The sequence below is a fragment of the Columba livia genome, chromosome 3 (genome assembly GCF_036013475.1).
Source record: "Columba livia isolate bColLiv1 breed racing homer chromosome 3, bColLiv1.pat.W.v2, whole genome shotgun sequence".
Lineage (NCBI taxonomy): Eukaryota > Metazoa > Chordata > Aves > Columbiformes > Columbidae > Columba > Columba livia.
Window position 1 is genome coordinate 27,004,424 of NC_088604.1, and position 25,123 is coordinate 27,029,546.

The window sequence follows — 25,123 nt, forward strand, 5'->3', positions numbered from 1 at the left end:
ATACTTCAACTGATACAGTTAATGGTAGAGGAAGTGAGGAATTTTACAGTTTAGGTTGATCTGATGGGTTTTTGTCCAACAGCTTCAGTTTGTTAATTATTTCTTTCTCTCCAGGTTTGATCATTCTCCTTGTGACCCAACAGTCACGTTACATGGACCCCCAAATAATGCTGTTGCCTGTGTGATATGCTGCAAAAGATTTGAGACCTCTCAGCAGTACAGTGATCATCTTTTATCTAAGGCAAGATCATAAGGATAAGTAACTTGCCAGACTGAATGTAGTAAGGGGTTTTCAAAACATATAATTAAGCACTGGTATTTTTTTCCTTTTAACCCTTTTTCTCTCCCCTCTGTTATTTTAATCTTCAAGTTAGTTTTTCTTATTTTGATGTGTTTCGAACACGTGGTGTATCCTGACAGTACTGATGTTAGATGTGACCATTAGGTTGTACTTTCCAGCATACTTTCAAGAAGACTATAGTTCTTTCTTGTATCTCTTATCTCTCTAGTGCTGTCAAATGGTTTTCCCATTTTTTTGCACTCCAAAACTGAAAGATAGACGCAAAAAGTTAGGGTGAGATAGTGATGGCAAAGAGAAGCAGCAGAAAGGAGACTGGGGTGGAAAAGGGGCAACAGAATGAGAAAAACTTGGGTGATTGGGTGCAATTGTTTCTTCTCAGTTTCCAATCTCTCAAATAGATTTATTTGCTGCTACTCTGTAGTTAACTTACAGAAAGAAAAAATATAATCTAACTTTTTGAGTTTTGATTTGAGTATAAGTAAATGGTATTTGCTTTTTTGGTTGTTGTTCCTCCCTGTGTCCACTCTTTTCACTTTTTTGATAATGCTCTCTCTTTCTCTTCTGTTCATAATTTGCCACTGTAAAACCTCAGTTCAGTGACAGATGCCCAGGTGTTATCTTCTGGGTGCATAGTTTCATTTAAGCAGCCTGCTGTTGAATTGGATAATGGATAGCATTTTCAAAATTTAGTGTTTTAATAGCAAATACTGTTGTGTACCCACCTAGTCTTCAGAAGCTGTGTTAAATTCTGGGTGAGTTTTAGATACTCTGAAAATCAGGGTACTTTTAGCTAGTAGTAGTAACTCCTGATGCATAGTTACACCTGACAAGCTTGAAAGATTGCTTCATGGTTTGTCCCTGCTCTTTTCCTTGCTTCCAAGTTGAGTGCCTGTGGTGTGTCCAGGGGGGTTAGCAAGAGTTACAGACAAGTTTGGGGAAGGGGAGTGGCTCTTGCAGCAGGCAAGAAAAGGGGATTACTTTGGTGTGGAAGGATGGGGAGGTAATCCTAAACAAAACTGTGGAAGAAAACATAAGCATATCACGAAGATTCTTTGAGTGACATAAGAAAGGAGTAAGCAAAAATGTCAGAAGCAAAATTAAAGCCTCTTTTCCCTGAAGGAAGAGATCTGAAGTTAATACAGAGGGCAAAGGGGGTGCAACGAGTTGACTTTGATAGAAGTCTTGGGCCTGTCAGGCAACTCAGGAGCAGCATTTTGAGAAGTTGGGAGGTTAGCAAGATGAGGGAAGAACCAACATGAGGACAAATGACTGCTTTAGTGACAGAGGAGCTTTTTCTGAGAGCCTGGGTAAAGGGTCTAGCGAAGAATTGTTGTAGCCCATAGTTCCTGGGGGAGGTTGTTGCTCTCTGTGGTGCAAGAAGAGAACAGAACAGTGGCTGATGTAGCAAGGATGAGTAGCTCAGTCTGGCAGTGGCAGGTTGGCCAGTCCCTTGCATCTCATGAGCTAAATGTGTAGGGGTAAGGCTGTAGATAAACACAGATGTTGTAGGTGAAAACTGAAAAGTTAAAATATTACCCCAGAATGGAGAAAGGAGTAGAAGGACATAAGGAGACCTGAGACTGGTTTCTCAACTTAATATTTATCCTAACTAGATCATTTTCTCTTCCAGCTGAATGAAAAGGATGGACATAAAAAAGATCTCCCTCCACAGCATATTCCGTGTTTTGCATGCCCAAACTGCTTCCTGCTTTTCACCAAAAGAGAGGAATGTTTGCAGCATATGTCGGGAAATGATCACTTCCTCCAGGTTTCTAAATTGAGTGGTATGTTGCTACTAAGTGTACTGCTTTTCATTCCTTCTAATAATTGATACTTATGATATGAAATTACTTACATTTTTCTACTGTGTAAAAAAAGCTTAAGGTTTTTAAGATTCTGTGATAGAGTTCTGTAAGAGGAGATGCTTTGATATTTGTATTTTTCTGTAGCAATGATTCCTCCATCACAGTTGCTGTAATAAGAAGCAGACTTTCTTTCCATGCTGTCAGGTGTCTCATAGGTGTTTCCCGTCTTCCAGTGACTCTGTGCAACTACTGTCCTAAATTAGTTTACATTTAGTATGTTGATAGGAAATTGGACCAAAACACATGTACTACTTTTTCAATTCCAGTCAGACCTGCCGTGATGTTCCTTCCCCTCACTGTGCTGTTTGAAGTCTGCTGGAGACTATTTTTCTTGTCAATGTCTTTGGTGTTCCTGATGGGAAAGACCTGTGAAAGTTTCTTCTCCGTATAACTGTGAATTTGCATTGCTTAGGTGGAACAGTGCTGCTGGTCTGGTGCTTTGTACTGGCCACATTGCTACTGAAGACTAAAATACTGGTTATGTTGTGACCTGTTAACATCCTGATCTGTACTTATTAGATGCCACAGAACATATCTGTCTGATCATGGTCTTGAAAACAGTGTTAATGACTATCGTAGCTGTACTGACTTTTTAGCTTTGACATAAACAATACACATTAAAGCATTTACTTTAATGTTAGGAAAACAAACGACTGAGACAGGTGAGATATAGATGGAGTTGACCTATTCAAAAAGCTGCCTACTTTAGATAGTGTAGTTTCCAGGATAAGCTTACATGGCCAAAATGAGTTGTATAGTTAGTTCACATCATCATAACTTTATCTTCTGCCCTTGCCCGGAGTGGCTGCAGGAGTGTACAGTACACACAGGCTTGGGAGGAATCTTCCTGTGGGTCAAGTCAGTGCTGCCATCCTCATGGAAGTGACAGCTGCATGGTTCTAAGTTCTTTTATGTATTGTAAATCTAATGTGCTTTTATTCCCACATAGGTTATTAATGTTCAATGTGCTGACTGTAGATGCCTTTAAAATCAGGCCATAGGTTTTGAAAAAGATTACTGGTGAGCTATTGCTTTGAAAATATTAAAATCATCAACAGTGTTTTCTTCTGTAGAGATGATAGCACTTAGCTCAGAACAAAAAAAAAAAAAAAAAAAGTGTGCTCCATGTTATTCTTTGCATTGCTAGGTCTTCATGATTAATATTACCAGCGTGGTCTGTAAGAACTGGCTGTGAAGTTAGTTGAAAGGCATAACCTCTAATTACTTCCTGCTGATCATCATATCTTACTAAACAGAAAATTCAAAGAGAGTTTGCCTCCTAAGATGCAGAACATCAACAGCAATAAATAGTTCATAAGCCATTTCCCATTCTCTTTTAAATAGATTTTTTTTGTATTCTGCTGGTACCTGGAGTTAGACGTGGAGTATGTACTTGAAACAACAGAAAGTCCTGCACCTCTGGCCTTAAACAAGTGTGTAGTAAGAGTAGACAGGTGGCGATAGATAGAGGTAAAGAAGGTCTATAAGGACCTGCCCAAGAGATATATCTGACCTGAAGTTGTAGAAGGTGGAAAACGGAAGTGGAGTTGGTCACTGACTCTGAAAAAGCAAGATGCAAACAGAGTTAGATATGAGATCATTACAGAAGTTAAAGAAATTAAGTTTTACTTAAAGCTCCCATTGCACCATAACTGTGACTCAGCTGACACGTAACTTGCTTTCTGAACCCTGTGTCAAACGAGTACAATTCTAACTGTCATCTGAGGGCTGGAATGCTATGAAAGGACTCTTTTAATGTGTGGTTGCATTTTCTGCCATTCCATATTACAGATGAAATGAAGGCTGGCCTTCCTCTACCTTTCCCCTCTTATGCAAAGAACCTTCTGATATCTCTGTGCAAAGAGGTCCCCTTCCAAGTGAAGTGTATATCCTGCTACCAGATACTACGCTCGCATATGGAATTAACAGCTCACTTCAGGTTTGTGAGAGACAGCTGTCTTCATGATGTGAATATCCGTAGATCGATAACAGATAAAAAGACATGGTCTTAGCGATACTAGTGGATTTCAGGGCATCTAGGACCATCTGAATCTTGACTTCCTGAGTGAACTATCAAAAAACTGCCCTCTTCCCTTGTCTTTTACACAACTGTACCCCACACAGTCCACTGCAGAATACTGATTGACATCTGTATCCTTTTTGTTACTTTCTGTAACAGAACAACAGAACTTGGTCTCTATTCCACTGTTTCTAAGTTGGCAGCGTTTGATTTCTAAAATGTGCTGAGTCAACAACATAAGTATCAATGTAAGTGATAGATTTGGAAATTAGCACCTAGTTCCCCTTAAAGTACAGAGAGTAGATAAGCATTGCGTGCTTTGTCAGCAAGCTAGTGGGTGGGTTACAGTTATCAGAGGACACTTTCCACACTACTAGGTAATATTTCAAATGTTTCAGGTTATGATACAACCTCTTTATTTTTTTTTTTTAATCCATTCTAGAACACGTTGTTGTAATTCTGGGCCCGTGGCACTGTCGAAGAAGAGCATCGCCCAAGTTGCAGAGATATTTAAAACAAAAGGTTACTGTGAGAACTGTGACAAACTGTTTGCTGATAATAATCAGATCACCGAGCATAAGCAAGCCAATGAACATAACATTAAAGTTCTTACTACAATGGAAGAGTCCATCTTGATGTTCTGTCATATCAATGGAAAAAATAAGAATCAGTCTCATTTGTGCCATGTTGTGGATCGGTCAAGACCACTGCTTAAAAGACATGTGACTTCGGATGAGCCTACCAGTGGAAAGGAGTGCACTCCTTCAAAACGGAAGACCGATGTAAAAGATAGAAATGAAGATCATGTAGGAAATCGGAGTGAAGGTAGTACTTGCAAAGTAAAAGCCTGGTTTTGTGAATGCCTTCAAAAGTTTTTTACAGAAGAGTCAGTAGAAAAGCACATTTTGTCAGCAAATCGGATCTGTCACAAGTGTGCTGTGTGTGGAAAGCTTGCCGAAAATTCAAGCATTATCCGCCTGCATATGAGTCGATTCCATGGGGGAGCACACTTGACTAATTTTCTTCTCTGGTGCAGAGCATGCTCTGTAGATCTCAGAGAAGAGGATATTATGGGACACGTGACTGAATTTCATGGCGGACATAGTTGCTATTATGAGCAAGAAGCTCTGGAAGATGAGCCTATGCCATCTGTTTCTGACACAGCATGCATTTCTGTAGACAAAAAGAGAGACTGCATTCCTAGTCCTGTAGAGCTCTCCCCTGAAAAAAGTCCTGTTCTGGGAAATTGGCAGTGCCGCATTTGTGAGGAGATGTTTGGATCCGAAGAGAGCGTTAAACAACATTGCATGTCCTTAGAAAGCCACACATTTCACAGATACTGCTGTGGCTTATGCAGAAATCACTTTCGGAAATTAGGAACTCTACAGCGACACTTCCAGGAGCATCATAACCAAGAGACAGAGACTAAATACTTTTGTGGCCTTTGTGGTAATCTCTTCTTTGACACAGAAGAAGAATTTCTAATCCACTATAAGGAGATTCACAGCATGGACTATGCATTTGTGCCTGAACAGATGGAAGTATCAATTAAAGAAGAGGACGACTTCCTCCCAGTAGAAAAAGGAGACTGTTTAACCTGTGGTTGCCGGACAGCTTATGTCTCCAGAATAAACAGGAGGAACGATTATTTGAATTGTCAGAAAGCCATGCTGCAAAAAGGAAGCTTATGGTTTCGATGTTGCTTCTGTTCTGCAACCGCACAGAATTCTGCTGATTTGTACAGACATCTCAACAGTCACAAGTCACGCAAGCATAAGGAAGAGATGTATGTTGTTAAATGTGCTGCGTGCAACAAGAACTTTGACGATCTTGAGAGTGCACATCAGCACTATCACATGAAACATTGCTTCTTGCAGAAACCTGATCTGTCAAGTTTTGCATCTGAATCAGAAAATACAGTATTTAACTTCACAGAAAGTGGGGCTTGTGTAGACAGAAAACCTCACAAGCTAAACTTTCCAGTATCTCCATCCAAGACTCGGGAAAGACTACAGTCATCTCCTCTGCAGAGAACAATACAGGGAAAGAAAGTAAAAAAAGAGACCTTGGCACACTCTGGAGAACCTGGTGAAGGTTTGTAGAATTTTTTTTGAACACTAGAAAAATGCTGGTGTGTTTAACACACTGTTTAAATGTTAGTAGAAGTATGTAACATATCATTTGCACATATCCAGTCAATAAATCTGCACAGAATTTAATATTTGTTAGTTCTCAAAGCTGCACTTTGAATTCTTGGTATTTGAGTTTCCAAAACTTAGACTCAACAATTTATTGCTATATGCTTAAGTCCTTAAAAAACAAAATTAGGCAGCTGCGAGATGCCTGGTACTGAAACATTTAATTTTCAGATTATTTGGGAGTATAATTTGGTGTTAAAAAGAAGAGGACAGTCAAGGACCCCAAATAGAGATGTAACTCCTGGAAATGTAGAAGTGGTCTATAATACACCCACATTCAAGAGAAACTTGCCTTCTTTGTATGTATAAATATTTATGAGCCTGGTAGTGCTTTCTATATGGGCAGCCCCATTACATCACCATCTTCTGTTTCCTTAGTTTGCCAAAAAGTAATTTCAGCTGAGAATATATATTCTTGGTATGTATTACGGGTTTTTTTGCCTTGGGCATGCGAATGTGTTCTTTGGAAGTTCACATCCCTCTAAGAATGACATCAAGTATGCTTAAGGTGTTCAAAAATCAGAAGTGTTTTTGTTTACTCATGGTGTCAAAATGCTTTTGATTAAAAGGTTGACATTTATGTTAGACACACACCAAAAAGTATGTCTCTAAACATTTTATTGCCTTTATGAATATAAGCAATTAAATGTCAGAGACTTGCCATGGTAGGGTGTGCACAGTTGAATATTAAGTGGACTATTAAAATACCTCAGTGCAGGACAACAGCTTTCTGTGCCTACCACAAAACTATCCAGCTCTACACCATTGTACAGCTAGATTCTGTTTCCTTTTGTCTAATTTATGTGTTACTAAATGCTACCTAAATTAATTTTAAAACAATGCAGTCACCAAAGAGGGTCATGTTTTGTAACTTTTAGCTTATAGAACAGTTGAATACATGAATTATAAAAAGCGTATCATAAGTTGATGTATGTTGATTGACCAGCAAGTCAGGTAAACCTTAAATGCATCCTTTTTATCCCATTGAAGATGGTGAACTTCCTGATCTTGACTACCTGAGTACCATGACTCACATTGTGTTGGTGGATCTGGACAACTGGGGAAGCTTATTCACGCATCTGCCAGCTAACCTGAACCAAGGGACATTTATCTGGGGCTTTCAAGGTAAAAAGTGGTTGGAGGAAATAGGAAGATAAGATTAACAAGTCTACATGAATACTTGAGTGGAGATTCTTTGAACTGGAGAGAATGAAGAAAAGGAACAAGCAGCCACTTGGGCTTCTCAAGTCACCCTGTCATAGGCACCATGGAATAGAAATGTTCCTCAGCTTTTCTAACTCAGTCTTAACCTTCTCTGCTCTTATTCCTTCTAGAACACTGTTCCAGAGTTGCTGAGCTGTTCAGGAGCCTTTTTGGCTTCTCTGCTGAAATAGGCTGCATTATACTAGGTTTTCATAATTATCAGGACAACCCAATACTCAGAGATTATTTTCTTTCTAACTCCCAAGTTCTTTTCATAATGTTCTTTTTTGTTCCAAAAGAGGTAGTTTTACATTCTTGTACTTGAATTTTGTTCCATCTCTGGCTTGTTCCTTAAGGATGTCTCTGGTCATCCTGTACATCAATAGGTGTATCTCACATCTGGAAGATACCCATAGTGATACAAGGTGATTGATTGGGACTCACATTGTTATGGGTTTGTAAGAAAACTTTTTGCGAAGTCTATCAATAGTGTTCCTTTAACTTGGTACTTTTCCTTACCTGACTATTCTTGAACCAAATTCTTGTCCACCTCATGCTTTTTCTACTGTTTTTTTCTGCACCTGGCTTCACAGTTATTTTGTCCATGTTACATTAAATACTTCAGTACAGTCTAGGCAAGGGATCATTTCAGAATATTTATTGCCCAAAACAGAGGCATCATCTTAACAGACTTCAGGAATTGTCAGGCGTGTTTTACAGTTAGTAAACACCACTGTGCTGCATTTCTTAATGTTCTTGATTATTTTTCCCTTTAAAAGATAATCAAGAACATCATGAAAGCTGAGAGTTTTCATGGTGCTTGCTGAGGTTCTACAGAAAGGCCTGTTGATGCGTGGATCACTTTTTTCTTTTTCTCCCTTTGGAAACAGGTATTCCAGTTAGCTGGTGAAGTCAGAGCAAGTATGTCTAATGTACAGTGCAAGTTCCCCAACCAACCAGCTGTGCTTTTGGACCTGTACTATAATGTCTGGTTGTTAGGTGTTCTAGGGACAAATCATCTGGTCTTCTCTGTTAAAGTGGGTTATTCTCCTGAGTTTTGTGTTCTGCTCAGGCACTACTCCTGTATTGTTACCTGTATTGTTGTTACCTTGCCTTTGGCCTCTCCGTCTGGTAACAGTGTTCTTGCACATGCACACATACGTGCACAAAGCCACAGAAAAGCACAGATATTTGAGGGTTCAGATTACACCTAATCATCTTGGCTTTCCATTTCATCCTTGCAGCCTGGCTGCTCCGTTTATTTATATTCTCTATCCTATATGGCTGAACAACCTGTTGTTTGTTATTCCTATCTTTTGTCAGGCTTTGCCCAGCTTGACTTCTGGTCAAATTTCACTTCACTTCACTTCTGCACTCCTTGACTTCTAAGGCTCTTGTGATTTGGGGTTTGGCTGTGGTTTTTAATTGCTGAAGGTTTGTTGTGTATTTCTATAGTTATTCAAACCACTTGGCCTTGGAAAAGCTAAAAATAAGAAACTATTAGGAATCTGCCCTGTTTTGATTCAGTAAGAAAAAAAGCAATCGAACCCAGGGATTTTCAAACTGTATTGTTGTCACATGTCTTGTCTGGCCTATCTATGAAAGAGAAATAATCCATAGCACAGTCTTAGTGTAACTAATTTGTTGTTCAGAGCCTCTGTTAATACGGTGTTCTTACCCAGAGGCACCTCTGTGCCAGTTAAGACGCTGTGCCCAGGGCTGTCCCAGACACAGGCACCAGCTGGCACGGCCCAGCCCGTGGCGGTGCCGCTCCATTCCTGGCTTCCCGAATGGGGCTGCCGTACACAGGCTGCCTTGTGGGAACAGCCCCTGGAAGCACTTGAACTGAGAAACCCACAACAAGGAGTTAATGGTGATTAAAATGAGCCATATTCCTATCAGAGAACACTTGAGCAGTTTTAGTGTCAACTATATTGTTACAGAGCCTGGGAATGCTGAGATTCCCAGGCACATGTGGATTTACTGTTGTAGGTGCCCTCTCATAATAGTGGTTTACAGAGTTAGGTAATACATGCTATTCTTGTTTGTTTAGCCTGTGAAAATTTAGCAACATCCCCGTCTCTTCCAATTTTTTTTTCCTGCGTTTCCTAAAGGACTTTTTTTTTAATTTATGTGATACTTTTGCATTATTTCTGCTATTGCTAATACAGCCTTAGCTTTGCTTCGAGTTCCTCCACTGTATTGCCCAGGCTTTGTATTGTTTCTGTTTTCGGATACTCAGTCGTTCTTCACAGCTCTGCCAGAGTAAATACAGTTCTGTCCTTGTTTTCAGCTGTCCTGGTCAAATGTTTATGTTGTACATGGATGCAGCCAAAAGCCAGGGCTGGTGATTACAAGTCTTTCTCAAACAGCAGTGACCAAGGTTGTCACAACGGATTATAATTACTTGCAAATCCCATTTTTCTCATGGACAGATACCCCTAAATCATTTCTGTGTAGTCTTTTACTGTATCTTTGGGCTTTGAGTTCATTTTCCATACCCTCTACTAGACAGTAGGCTGGAGGAGAAAAAACAAGCAAAACAAAAAAACCAAACCCACACACCATAGGAGAAATCTGCTCGAGACTTCTCTACTTGTTTGTCAGACTGGGGTGGGCAGGCTGGAATACACAATCCTCTGCAGCCTGTTTACTTGAGCCATAGTTTCACGTGTCCTCACATGAAGTGCCATCACTGACTGCTTTCACTTCCCATTCGAAATCCTTTCTTACATCCAGCCACTCTTATCATCTGGCAGATAAAGCAAGATTTTTCTCCTCCCCATTGCAGATCTGTTATTTCTTAGCAACTGGGAATGTCATGAAATTCTTATTCACTCCCTTCAAATTTTCCTTCCATTTGTTTTCCTTTTTATGTTGTCATAGTAACTGCAAGCTCCTCTGTTTATCCCCTCTCTTCTTGAGACACTGCTCCTTTCCTTTTCCTTCCAACCCGTGTCAGCCTGGTATTCTTTTTATCTGTAGCAGGCCTGTTACGCAGCTCATCTTTGCTATCCAACTATTTTCTCAGCCAGTAACTATATGTTCCAGGATACTGGTGAGAAAATTCCTGCACTTTTTTTTTCCCCCCAGTTGTATCATCATTTTGGTTATCCTTGATGGCATCCAAGTGTTTTTCAGGACCCTAGCAGGTTTTTTTTCAGCTGTTGCTCTAGTTTTTTGATCTTGTTTTTAAAGAGTTCTGACATGTGATGTGTCAGGCAGTTACGGAATCTGTCGGGAATGATCTTGAGCATTACACTAGTACAGGATTTCCTCAGAGTAGCATTTCTGGTACTTGCACTACGTTCCCAGAGCTCCTCTGCTTCTGTGTGTGAACCATAACTGTGCTTAAAACTAGAAAAAAATACAACCTTATCTTCTAGATATCATGTGCATTTAGACATAAGTTTTTCAGGGTTAGGAGAAAAAGTCATACAAAACTGAATGAGAAGCTTTGTGTAGGATCAAGCTAGCTACTTTTTCCTTTTTTGCTTTCTAACCCAAGCACAAGGGTTCTTCTTGGATTTTGTTTATATGTTTATTTTAGCTTTCACATTGGTCAAAATAAATTCTGACTTGAAAGCCAGATTTATGTTTGCTTTTGGCTTCTTGCATTCTTCATTCATGGTGGAATTTCTGGTTTTGTTTTTGTGTTTTTGTTTGCGTGTGTGTGTGTTATGTTTTTTTGGTTGTGTGTGTTTGTTTGTTTTGGTGTTTTTTCCTTCATCTTCACTCTGTAGGAGGATACAGCAACTGGAAACCTCCAATACAGTGTAAGCTCTACAATTATCTTAAGAGGATTGGATGTTTCTTTCTTCATCCACGTTGTGGTACCAGAAGAGAAGCAGCAGACTTCGCTCTCTGTCTTCACGTAAGTTAGTGCACGCTTTCTTTTTTGTTTCATTTCTGTACCCAGAAAAGAGTGACATGATATATGCAATTGATAATTACTGATTATTGCTGAAATTCTTACACGGTTCTTACATTCTTTCATTCTCATGTGACTTCTACGTCCACTAAATAGCATGGGGGAGAGAACTGGAAAGAAATGAAACTCGTGGTTTGAGATTAAGGCAGTTTAATAGAAATAAAATAATAATGAATATACAAAACAAGTGTTGCACAATGTAATTGCTCACTACTGCTAACCAGTGCCCAACGTGTCTCCGAGCAGCAGCCCCCAGCCAGCTTTCCCCCAGCTTATATACGGAGCATGATGTCATATGGTGTGGAATATCCCTTTGGTCAGTTGGGGTCAGCTGTCCCAGCTGTGTCCCCTCCCAACGTGTTGTGCACCCCCGGCCTCCTCGTTGGTGTGGTCATTTGAGAAACAGGGAAAGCCTTGCCTCTATGCAAGCACTGCTCAGCAGTAACTGAAACATCAGTGTGTTATCAACTTCTCATTGTAAATCCAGAACAGAGCACTACACCAGCTGATAGGAAGAAAACTAAATCTATCCCAGCCTTAACCAGGACCATCAGTTAGAGAAAAGTACTTGAGAATCTAATTGCAAAACAACAGTGTTTGTATGTTACATTACACTTAATGATTCTTAAAATGCTCTGCACAAAGTACTTGTTTTATGTGGAGATGGTTCTGAAATGCTGCTTTTTATGAATTTGTTCCATACTCCATCTATACTGTTCTGTGAACCATTTTGTACATGTTATCATATGTATAGAATAAATGCAGCATCAAACTATTGAAATAATACCTTTCATAGTGGCATAAAGTGCATCAGACCATAAAAGTGGAGGTAAGTTGCTGTAGAAGGCTTTCCTATGGAGACCTGTCTTACAAAAAGCTAGGCAAACCCCACGAGATAAAACCAGGATCTCGGGTCAACACTTGTCACTTGCTTCCATACAGGCCGGTCGTCTGGATGAGCACCTGCCCAAGCAAATTCCTTTCACTATACTGTCTGGAGACAAAAGCTTCCTGGAACTGGAAAATCAATTTAAGATGACCCAGCGGTCAGCTTGCATCCTAAATCCTCACCACATTGATGGAGACATGATGTGTGCCTTGCTAAACAGCATTTCCGATACCACAAAAGGTAGAAAGTAAACATTAAATGCAATCTTTCCCCTAAACCAATAGTTCTTTCCAATAAAAGAATGCTTGTGCTGGTAACACAAGCTGTTGTTTGATGCTTCTTGTATTGTAGTGGTATTTCAATGAAATACAGATCAGAAAATCAATTTGCTTGGGGCAAACTTTGAAACCAGACTTAATTAAGCGTTTTTATTGGGCATAACAAACTCTGTCCTCTCTGTGTTCTTTATTACAGCAGGAGGAAAACTGTTGTTTTGGTCTGAAAACTCCTTTCTAGTTAAAGAGAAGCTGTTTAAAGCATTCTTATGTGCGTATTTGTCAATTTGTATTTAAATCTGCTTTGCTTGATTTGTTCTGGGTCTGAAACAAACATGAACCTGCTGAAGCATCATTGTTTCCCAAAATACCTCTGTCTTTTAACCCCAGTTGTTCTCCTGGTTACTTCCAGTCACTAGATAATGTCTTCACTGGCACATGGCTCCCACATCCATTTGGAGGAAAAATGTCGATGAAAGCTTTTAAGTTTTCTAGAACGCTGTATACTAATTAATGGCACACTAAAACAATGACACTTTTTATATAGGGTAATCCAAAAGGTTTGAGCCAGTTCATTTTTGTGCAAAGGATAGCAGAGCTGAGATGAGTTTTAATATTTCTAAATATTTTAAAATACCATGAAGTAAAGTTTTCCTAGAAGACCTGACATTTCTTTCTAGACATGTTATTGCATTGCCTGACTTCTTGTGGTTTGTGGGAGCTTGTAAATTTAGTACATATTACAGAAAATTGTTTCTGAATTAGTCCTAAACACTGCTAGATTTGAAGTGGAGTGTTAGCACTGGATGGTGAATTGGCATCGATCAATTAAAAGGAAAAAGAAAGATAGGGTAATTAAATGGTTTCCTGAAAAAAATGATGTGTGGTTAGCTGGAATTGATTTATGTGCTTCTGATACAGAAAAGGTGCTTACAGAGTTTTCTGGCCACCCCAGATATTTTTCAGATGTGATTCCCAGCCAGACTCATCCATAGCAGTAAAATTTCTTGGTGAAGTTAATTACAGAACTGTCACTTTGACTAGTGCAGTTCATTTTGCACAAGGAGTAAGATGACATTTCCTCCAGTTACCTGTAAAGCTACACATTGAATCATGGCATTCTTGCTATGAATGTTTTCTTTGTGGAGCGTATTGAAATTCCTAGATTGAAAGATCACTTCTAATGTAATTATGGCTGTAAGTATATATTAATGTGGGAGGCTCTTTTTGCTTCAGGATCTTTGCATATCTTTGGGAGGAAGAGCTGGAAGAGAGCTGTAACTTGCAAGCAGTCAATTTAAGTCAATGTAGCTGTAGGGGCTTCCTTTCTTGTACAGTTTGCTGTGTGACTTAATGATATGAGACGGTGAGGAGAGGGGAGTGACTGTTCTGCTACATAAGTGTACTTCAGCTCCCTGCCTGCCTATAGTTTTGCTAGTATAGCTTTATTCACTGGGGTATACTGGCTCAGAGGTGATGGCTTTGATCTAGCCCTTTTCTGTGTATACATTAAACTCAAGTATTTTTTTAATATTGGTTTTGCTTTCAGAAGTTTCTTAATTTAAACCTTCTTTCAATGTCCTTTACTACATGAATATTTAATTTACTGTTATGATGATGGGCCCTACACCTTAACTTGCTGGCTGGCTGATCCTTGAGCATCCCACTTTAATTATGCATGTGGTTGTTATCCTAAAATAGGAAACTTTGAGCAGGAAAGTGATGGAATTGTGCATGAATCCTTTAGCTGTCCCTGGCAAATGTGTAAGGAACAGAATTATCTTGAGTCCTCCTGGGTCCCCTTCTCCAGTCAGTGTCAGCAGGTGTGGACCCAGATAGTGAGAACTGCCTTTGTCTCCTGTTCCTGGATTAAAACAGGACATTAGCAAATGCAGTTTAATTCAATTTTGATAATAGACCTGTGTTCACTGTGTAGTGGAATGATGTTGTTACCAAGAGTCTTAGGAAGCTTTTTCAGAAAGATAAAGCCACTACATAATACACACTTCACTGTGTGGTTCAGGAGCATCAGCAACATTTGCAAATATTAGTGTGGCAAGACCGGTATCAGAGGGCTGAGATGCAAAGTCATGCTATGTATCATAGGCTGGTATAACCTGTTGTCCTCTTACAGAAATGCAGCTGAATATAAGGCAATATAAACAAGAATTGCTTGCTTTGTGACTTTCTCAAGCTTATGGCTGTTATTCCGGAGGGAAAAATAAGTGGAAAATAGTTACCACAGAGAATCATGTTTAAAAAATACACAACAGTTGTTGGTATTGGATGAGCTTCAAAATGCAAAAGCTGTTTCCTTGAATCACCTTCAGAGAGTTGTCATTAGCTTGTGAGCAGCTGAATTGTGTTTGGATTGTGGCAGCCTCTGACAGTTGCATCTTGTGAACTATTTTACCATGTCAGCAGAACTGCTGTGGGAACTGTGGTTTGTTCATTCATTTTAAAATAAACAAATAAATAAAAGTACATGCCTATGTTGCAATAGGATATCAACTCTATGTGACATTAGGAGACCATTGGCTGTACTGGATGCATGAATTTCCTTTTGAGTATGATAAGAGTAGGCAAGGCGTTTACTCTTATTTTACTCTTATTTGCTGCTGCTAAACCTGGATTCATAAGCACAGAAGGGTTTGGGTGTTTTGTTTTGTTTTTTGTACTGAAGGTGTAACACATGATGGGAGATTCATGCATGCTAGTCAAGTGGTTTGAGAAGGGTCAAAGAGTTTCCAGTGTCTCCCTCTCCTGTCTCCTTTGCAAAGAAAAGTTGGTAGCATGCAGAAAAACGTTGTTCCCTTGTCTATGTCTTGACACTAGATACCTGGTCATGACAGTACTGCTACAGCTTATACTTTTAATGAGTGCTGGACAGTGTTGAGGGCAAAGCTGATGGTAGGTTAGGGGTCGTCAGACCCATCCTGACACTGACAAGAAGACCGCAACTTCTTGGCTGACGGAAGTGATTTTTTGGGGGTTAAGTTGATGGCTTTGGCTTAACTGTATTTATCACAGTCATATTCAAATGAGATCCTTTACTGACTGAGCTCTTAGGTAAACCAGACTTTTTTAACAATAAGGGGACCAAGATTGTTGGAATATTTACTTTAAATAATTGTCTTATGATTCTGTCAAAATCAATGGTCACTGACCTATTAGGTTCATTTCCACTGTGCCCAAGTAAAGTTGTCAGCCTGCATCTTCAGTCTGCTACTATTGCCTGAAGTCTTTACATACTATTGGATGCAGCTTCTATGAGAGTTTATGTTTGGAAGAGCAGGATTTTGTTTCATTTTGATGAATGCTGCTAAGCTTCCTAGCTCCTGCTTTCCCAAAAAGCTTTTGGTTTAGATACAGCCAACAAAAGAATTCAGGAGGAATTAAGAATTAATTTGCAGAAGACATTGAGAATAATTGCTTGCCTTGTCAGTAGTCAAGTTGTCATGGGTGTTGAGGTCCAATATGAATACCGCATCTGACCCAGGTCTCTGCTTTTTCCAAACCTTCAGTTAACACAGACCACAGATGACAGAAGGTGGGTCACAGCCTCCAGACCCTACCATCCAAAGGCCAAATGTGATGGGCATGAACATCTGCAGTGTGATGCACCATGAGTAAATGATAGTTACTCTAGTGAGAACCTATTTCTGTATTGACGCGGTTATCACAGTGGCCACAGCCTGGTGCGGTAGGGACTGATAAGAAAGTCATCCTTAAGTTGTAGCTTTGTGTTTAGCTACAACAGGAAGTTATTATTGGCTTTGGTATGTCAGTGGCATCTCTTGTGCATCTCTGAATATACGTATATGCCCTAGGGAGAAAGCAATGTGTTAAGACCTACGATAATGAGTCTGCACAAGAATTAATAGCCAAGTGTATGAACTGGGAAAACCTCATCACTCAGTCCATACAAAAAAAAATCCTCAAGGTTTAGTTTAATCTGGTTGTGAATTGTAGAAGGGTTTCTAACATGAAGGTTAAATGAAAATCCTAGTGATCATCATGGTATTTGCCGCAGTTTCCAAAAAATGCATTTGGAAGATCATGGGGGATTGAGAGCTTTATTTTTAGTTGTGCTACACTTGAATGAACAGACAAATGAGCATCTGTAGGGAGAGATACATAGAGCAAAGCTTTAGTTTGCAGGAAGGAAAAGAGGTCTTGTGCATTTGTGAGCCCCCAGCATGGAGCAGCTGTACTTGTATTTACAAATGATTTTACCTTAATGAAGAAAAAGAGATTAGAGCAGTAAGTATTAGAGAGGAGCATGTGGGGAGGATCCTCCAGGGACAAATCAAGAAAGGAATAAAGGAAAGGATCCTGGAAGCGAAGGAACAGTATTTTAAAGGCAGCATGATCACACATACTGAATGTGATTGCTAATGAAGGTAAGGAATAGGGTCCTGATCTTAAGTTTTTGGCTCCATAGTTACTAGGGTCCTGAATGAGGTAACTTCAGTGGTATTCTTAAGGTAAGGGGTAGCACTTAACTTCAGCCATCAACTGTAAAAGAAAAAGGGTCAGTGGCTGGAGAAACAGTGAGTTAAGTGTGATATTAATGTTACCATACGGTGGGATGGGAAGGAGGCAGATGAGATTGGGAGTTACTGAAAAGACTTAGAGCACAAGCGTTGTAGGAGAGAGAAGTGGAGCCGGGGTGTGAGACTGCACAATGTGTGAAGTGGTCAGGAGGTGTGTTAAGAAGTTGTGCAGGAAGTTTGGGGGACTAAGGCTGGGAAAGGGAAATTGAGTCTCTGGTGAGACAGATGAACTGGTGAACTTCATGGAAATTATTAAGGGGAGGGTGGTAATTAGGGAGGTTGCAAGAGAAGAGGATCAGATATAGGGGGATAATGCTGAACCATGTGGGCAGCTAACCCAAATTCAAGCTGTGGCGCTTTGATGTCAGGACAGTGGGTGGCGCTTTCATTCTATGAAAGTTTACCTGTCTCTTCCCAGAATAGGTTTTTTTAAGAGACTCATGAAATGTTGATAAATCACTATGATGTCTCCCATCTATAGGGTTAATCTTTCTGGTCTCTGAACTCTATATTAATCCAGAACTTGCTTTCCTGGGGTTTTTTTTGTTCTTTCAGCAGAATTTAGGCACTACATAAGGACAATAGTGAGCAATAGGATTTATTCGAGATAATAGGTATAGTCATCGTTTCTTAGCTGTTGTTTATTTAACAAAATGTACTAGAGAAGAGGCCATATCTTAAGATCTCTTGGCTGAGAAACTGGGCAGTTGCTTTTCCTCTGACCCCAAAGGAGTTGGGAACTACAGAATGTGCTAAGTATTTCAACAAGAGAGACAAGATGTGCCCGATTTCTCCAAACTGAACATGCTCATTTACTCTTCATCTTGCGAAGATACCAGGAATACCAAGAGTATATGCTGATGAAGTGTGGGCTGGATGAGCAAACTGTGAGGTGGATTGAGAACTGGCTGAATGGCCAAACCTGGAACATGGTTGTAAGTGGCATGAAGTCCAGCTGGAGGACAGTAACCAGCTGTGTAGCCCAGGGGTCAGTATTGGGTCTGGTCCAGTTTAATGTCTTCATTAATGACCTCTATGGTGGGGCAGGGTGTACCCTTTGCAGGTTTGCTGATGACACAAAGCTGGGAGTGGCAGCTGATACACCAGAGGGTTGTGCTGCCATCCAGAGGAACCTTGACAGAGGAGAAATGGGCTGACTAGAATCTCATTAAGTTCTAAGAGAAGTGTAAAGTCCTGCACCTGGGGAGGAACAACTCCAGGCACCGATATATGCTGATCAGGGGTCAACCAGCTATGAAACAGCTTTGCAGAAAAGGACCTGGGGATCCTGGTGGACACCAAGTTGACCACAAGCCAGCAATGTACTCTGGCTGCATTAGGAGAACTGTTGCCAGCAGTTTGAGGGAGGTGATCCTTTCCCTCTATCATGTTCTGAGTTCCCCAGTAATATTCAAAAGCTGTCTGGGCAGTCAGTTCTAGGTGATCCTGCTGGAGCAGAGGAGCTGGACAAGATGACCTCCAGAGGTCCTTTCCAACCTCAGCCGTTCTGTGATATTTGTATAGAGTAGATTGTTAACTGGAATCCAGGATCTGCTTGAGAGTGGAGTTCACTCACAGGGTACAGGCATGCTACAAGCAACATCAGATTGAGGACTGCGACCTGCCCCCATGTGGAACAGCAGCATCGTGTCTTCTGACTTGAAAATGTATCTGTTCAATCAGTTGGCCTTTCCTTCTCTTTGGTTTATAAATTATAAGTCCCACACTAATAGTTTGTGCTGTTTAGCCTGTAAAGGAAGCTGAATTCCTGTCCCCCACCCACTTATTTGTTGGAGCATTTCTGCCTAGGAAAGATGGCTTTTCTTCTGACTCTTACAGTCTTACTCCTGATTCCCATACGGCCATATCAGAATATCTTAAAATTCTCACCTCTTGTGCTTTAGACTTTGTGTAGAGTTGGGGAATGTGAGAATGAGACCGGTGAGCACAAGCATAACCATGTTTTTGGTTTAGGATAAGGACAATCTTAGTATAACTTGAGATACTGATAAGACTTTGTGTGCAAAGCTCCTCAATAAGATTTGGCTCTTTGTTAGCCTCTTAATAGGTTAACTTTCACCAACCTAAACGTTTTGGAGGATCCAGTCATGGCCTTCATGGGAAGTTGAATGTGCATTACTACAGTTAGGTGGAAGGGAGAGAGGTATTGAAAATAATGACCGGTGAAGGCAAAATGTAGCTCATAAGACTTTTAACATGCTTCATAACCACATCTGACTCTGCGCTGATTATTTTTTTTTCCCCCCCTCAAACTAACAGAAGATCATCAGTACTAATGGTTTTCAAATTTCATACTTCTTGGTACTGGAATGATCTTGTCTTAAACTATGCTTTAAGCAAACCTGTTCACTATAATGTTACAACTGTCGGTAGTATTTAGTTATTACATATCAGGGGCAGCGATAAATCATGGGGCAGGCAGCTTGTTTGGAAAAGAAAAAAAAAAATTAAGTTGTTTTGCATGTCAGTTTGGATGTGCATCTGTTCCCATATGAAGGGGTACCCCATGTTATTACAGTGGTGTAATTAAGGTGGTGTGACTAGCAAAATATTTTGACAAGATGAGGCCTGCATTCATAAATAAGATGAATCCTAAGCTTTCTTAATGAAGTAAAATAATAATTCTGCCTACCAATCCTGTTTTAACATTCATAACTGTCCTAATTGACAGTAAAGTCAACTTAGCTGCTGATCTGCTGTATTCTGAGAGAAGAGTGTCAGGTCAGGTTGTTGGTGGGTGGGGGAAGCCAGGAGTAAGCAGGACAGTGCTGTCCTCTGATAGTGTGTCAGAAGGTTGCCATCAAAGCTGCTTCTGTAGTCAGTGCTAACCAGTTCCAGAAAGTTGGTGGCTTTAGATCATATCTGGAAGAAACTCTTGGATTTCAGACTACTCCTGTCCTCTGCTGTTCAACCATCCATGCAAGATGATGACAGAGGGACATTGCCTTGCCTCTTTGCCAGTATCTTCAGTCAAGTTGTGTGCCCATCCCCTCAGCCTTCAGAAAAGTGATCTTAATGCACTTTTATTTGAAATGGTAGCAAACCAGTGACTGTCTTGTGCTGTGCCTTGCTGCTCACAAGAACTCAATTCTTCCATTATACTTATCCCAATAAATGAGTTAGGGAGTGATTGCTTCAACTGTTACACTTCTAACAGGTACAGAACTTTTTAGAGCAGTCTGAGATGTCTTCTGGGCTGGAAGATGTAAAAGGATGGTTAATAAGGCAGAAGCCACGTGTGCAAAGCCTTTTCTTTGCACTTTTGCCTTTCTTTCATAAGTGACTGTAGTGATACTTTTATGGGTTGTGTGGATTTTGCTTTCTTTGCTTTGGAAGATGATGTAAAAAATAGTATCTCTTCTGCCCAGAGATAGTAGGCAGCTCCAAAAAGGATTCATAGTCAGTCTGCCAGGTGTCTGGAGAAAGACCATTTTAACTACAGTGTATATCCAGCTATTTCTGGCATCTTTGTGGGCTCCTGATCTCTGTTTGATACCAGCTGTTGGAGTTTATATTCCTGGAACTGGGAAAGTCAGCAAATGAGATGTGTGTCAGAGATTTGAAAATAAATTGTAGGAAGTGTGCCTGTCACGTTGAAGTACTAACTTGGATCATTCAAAATGCCAGAAGTCACACAGTCAGTAAATCAGATGTCCATATTGGAATGTTCGTTGCTGGTAAACATAATCAGAAATACTTTGGAGTACTAATAAATGTGATGACTTTAAGGGAAGTACTTCTGTTGATATGACTGTAGGTGACCTAATTGATTGCAAATACTATAAGACCTCATTACAGAGGCCATCTCCCAAAATAGCAATAGCCTGTAGCAGGAGAACGAATACATCATGTGACTCATTGACTTATTTTTTAACCTGTAGTTTACTGAGACTTTGTTTAAAAATTAAAAACAAAAAAAACCCCATAGGTACACCAGTCTCTGCTAGACACTCCAAAACAGAGCTGTCATTCTGGAGCTGGAAACCAGCCTCATGAAGAGCATTATTGAGAAGGGGAAGGTTGGGGAGTTTTGGCTGGGCTTGGCTGTGATGGGTTAGCAGATTAAACTAAGTGCATCAACTGGTTTGCTCTGTGAGAGCTGAACAACATCTGCTGAATTGCGCTGCTCAGTTGAGTTATAGCACTCCAGTGGTCACAGGGAGTATTCAGGCAACAAAGTACAGCTGAGATCACGTGTAGGCAAAGATGCTATAGCGCTTCTTCCCATAATTAAATCTTTAAAATATTTTGCAGGAAGTGTGTAGTGTCTTTTTGTAATAACTGAGTATTACAAAAAAGCAAATGCAGTAGACAGTAGCTTCTGCACCTGTTATTTCTTGTTACTGCTTTAAAATAATTGAAGCAGTCTGCATCTAGATTTTGGGGAGAAAGGGAAGAAGATAACTCAAGAGGTAGAGTTATTTTTCAGCTGCTGTCTTAGACTACCAATATAATGTATTTTTATCTTGATTTTCAGATCATAACAAGTGTATTTCTTCAAATCCAGCCTACAGTATTGTTATAGTAAGAGAAATGCAAGAGGGGACTGTAACTTTCTTTTTATTAGAAGCAACGTGTAATTTCTGTTTCATTTGTGCATTTAAGGTTCAGATAGTGAAGAGGATGAAGATATCAAACTAACAATGAAGAGGAGCTTAGAAGAAGCAAAGCAACAGGAAGGTCTGTTAACTTTCACTTTTCTCAGTGCTGTTAATTATGGAAGATACAGAAGCTAAACTTAAAATCAGTTTTATGGCAAGTGACCTCTTAGAAATACTCCCTAAAATATGGTGGACAATCCTTAGTAGTTAAGAACACTGTGAGTTATAAATAAAAAATAATTTCCTAACCTAAAAAGCATGCCAGCAGACACAAAATCAGTGTCATTAGTGCAGCAACAGGGTATTATGCAATTAAAGACTTGACTGAGTTCACTTTGTACTGGTTTAATATGTCTGTGTGGACTCAGAATAGAATACTGATTAAATAGCTGAACTTCTGAACAGAAAGTTCAAAATCGGTATTCTCTCTCAGCAAAGCACTCTGGTCTCCTAAAGGAGCTGTATATTTGTGTGCAAGTTTGAATCAGCAGTACAGCTATCTGCTCACATCAGATCTTACCTTATTTGAAATTGTTTTCATCCTTTTGCTGTTGTGCTTAGTGGTGGTGGTCATACAATGTAGTCACTTAATGTTCTGTGACAGACTACAGTGCACTTTGAAATTATTTTGTTGTTTAAAGGCTGGACTCTGCCCTTCCACCTGATAGAAATCAAACAAACTAAAAACAAAAAATAAAAATCACATTTGTATAAGGTCAGTGATAAAACTGGTAACTGAATCTTATATTTCTAGAATTTATTCAGTTATAAATTTAACAACTGTTAGTAAATATTGTTATTACATGTCAAACATATTAATCTGCAGTACTGGAAGTGTGCTGTGCTTGGCTCCCCCTGGCACTGGGCATTGCCATCAGGGGCAGCAGTGGCATTCGGGGCATAGAAGAGGTCCCAATCCTGATGCCGCAGAAAGGGGTACAAAGGAAAAAGCACTAGCAACTGCTCGATGAGGAGAAAGCAAAAAGCAAGTGTAGGAGGCAGAAAAAGCTGCTTCAGTAGTTGCAGGGAGTTCATATATATATATAGGATGTCCTTGTATCCTCCTAAAGCAGAAGATGAGTAATTCAAGAATGGTAGTTTTTCTGAAAGCCGCTTTATTTTTTCCAACAACATCCTTGGTATTAATACTTACTATACACATAAGCCTTGTCTAACTTACGATATTTAATTCACTAACACCAAACAGTGCCCGAAACAACCTATATGTAATGCAGAATCAGAGTTTCTTTTTGGATACTACAAAAGGTGTTTAAGAAAGGTTCTTAACAAGTCAGATGAGTGCAGCAGAGTCTTCTTCCCCACCATCAAAAATGTTACAGCCCTGATCTAGACTGATCTTCCTGTTGATGTGACTTCTCTACTTCTGTCTGGCCTTCCTGGTAAGAGTGACAACAATGGTGCCAAGTCAGAATGTAGATACAGGAATATCTACTGATAAGGAACTGAAATGAAAATACTGAAACCTCTCTGCCGGTTTTGTGTGTCTGTATTCTTTGTTTTAATATGTTAATTGTTTTTCTTAGTGCATACATACCAGTTCTAATCTTGGTATTCTTATGCAGTTGCGTTATGCTTCATTGGGCTGCCCCTAGGTAATATGGTGGAGGGTTGTAGGGGTTGTTCCTATATTACTGAAGTGTTGAAAAGACAGCATAAGATGGAAGGAGGGAAAATACTTTCATGCTGTTACTCTACCTTTTTTGCAGTCTACTGACATGGCCCACAGAAGTAGTTTGTTGCTTTATGTAGTAATACGAATATAGTTGTGTTTATGACTAGTTATCAACTATAGCTTGAGATTATAATAGGGGTTTTGTATTTATACAGAGCAAGATGCAGAATTGCAAGAAGCTATCAAGAGAAGCCTTGAGGAAATGTAAATGAAGATGCTTCAGTACACTAACACCATGTCATCAGAGCTGCTCACAAAAATAGAAGCTTGTTCATCTCTTTACAAAGGTTCAGAAATACCACTTCAAAAACACCTCTGTATCTTGAATTGTTAGATTAATAACCTGATGTCCTGTCCTCTCTCATGCTGACAGTTTATGGATATCCTCTGCAATATGTTGTATATGATAAAAATAAATTTTTAAGCCTTTGTATATTCTGTTTCTAGTGGGTGATGACTAAGTCTCTCCAGTCTAGCTGTATAAATTGTTGCCTAATTAGTAGGCTGGTCTTACTAGGTATTTTGGAGTTTTCAGTTGTCATTTGCGTTTGTTTGTGGGGTTTTGTTTTGTTTTGTTTTTTGTTCTTGTATTCTTGTATTTTATTTTTCTGTCACAAAATGTCTTTGCCTTTATTTACTTTTTCGTGTGGTCTTTGCAACAGATAAAAGTAATAAACTCCAATTATTTCAGATTTGCCTACCTAATCTTGTTATAAAGAGAAGCTTAGATCCCAGGTTTATAAATTGGACTTATGGCCTAACTTGCCTGTGGCCAGTCTTGCCTCAGAGAATGTCATTTTGTCAGTCTTGCTTGTTACAAATGTCAGAATCAGAACCACAGGCTGTACAGTTAGTTTATTAGCTTTATTTTTATAAATGCAGATGTTTTTTCAACAGTAGCATGGTAGAGTGTTGGTTTGATGCCTTAAAGTTTGACGGGTTGGGTTCCTCACCCTGATCTGAGGCTGGAACAAGGTTTTAAGGGAAAAGAAGCTAAAACTTTCTAGTTCCTGTTTTGAATAGATGTGAGAGAATTGAAGCTGTATTATTCCTACATACTGTTGTCTGTGCTTCCTTGTGTTCATGAAGAGGTAGCCTTGGATAAATTAATGTAAATGTGTTAATTATTTTTGTACTGTTCTTATTTTAAGATGAACAATTTCTGTGTTTAAAATTGCTATCTCTGCCACCTTTCTCAGTTCCTTCATTTAAAAATAGCTATGCAAGCTGTCCAGCTTTACCAGCCTATTATACTTCAGTATATACCACTGTCAGTAAGTAACAAATCTCAATGTAATAAAATGCCAGCTTGATATTTTATTCGTTAGCCTGTGAGTTTGCTTATAACTGTTGTAATTCTAAATATTTGTTATGCAAACAAATCCTTTTTGTGGAGAGTAAGACAAGGGGAAGGCGAGCTTTTTCTCACTCTCAATTCCAAAGAGTCAGAATAACTACAGCTGTGCGTCATCATGGTTAGAAAAGCTGGAAAACTGGCACTGGTTTATTTCCAGTCATGATTCTGATATAATTGCCATCTCTGAAGCGAATAGAATTATTGAAGAATCTT

At 39.6% G+C, this 25,123-nt stretch overlaps 1 protein-coding gene across 3 annotated transcripts in view; it reads left to right on the plus strand.

Annotated features, from left to right (window-relative positions):
* The window catches only part of ZNF451 (zinc finger protein 451), a 38,308-nt gene extending 13,435 nt beyond the window's left edge, over positions 1 to 24,873 (plus strand). For all 3 annotated transcript variants that reach the window (XM_021293434.2, XM_005506761.3, XM_065056175.1), the window contains exons 7-15: positions 115 to 241; positions 1,932 to 2,085; positions 3,958 to 4,105; positions 4,629 to 6,280; positions 7,375 to 7,509; positions 11,331 to 11,461; positions 12,461 to 12,647; positions 21,865 to 21,939; positions 23,709 to 24,873. In XM_021293434.2, coding sequence (XP_021149109.2) covers positions 115 to 241; positions 1,932 to 2,085; positions 3,958 to 4,105; positions 4,629 to 6,280; positions 7,375 to 7,509; positions 11,331 to 11,461; positions 12,461 to 12,647; positions 21,865 to 21,939; positions 23,709 to 23,761 — 2,662 coding nt within the window. In that variant the 3' untranslated portion in view covers positions 23,762 to 24,873. The remainder of the gene's footprint in view (positions 1 to 114; positions 242 to 1,931; positions 2,086 to 3,957; positions 4,106 to 4,628; positions 6,281 to 7,374; positions 7,510 to 11,330; positions 11,462 to 12,460; positions 12,648 to 21,864; positions 21,940 to 23,708) is intronic.
* The last annotated feature ends 250 nt before the right edge of the window (positions 24,874 to 25,123 follow it).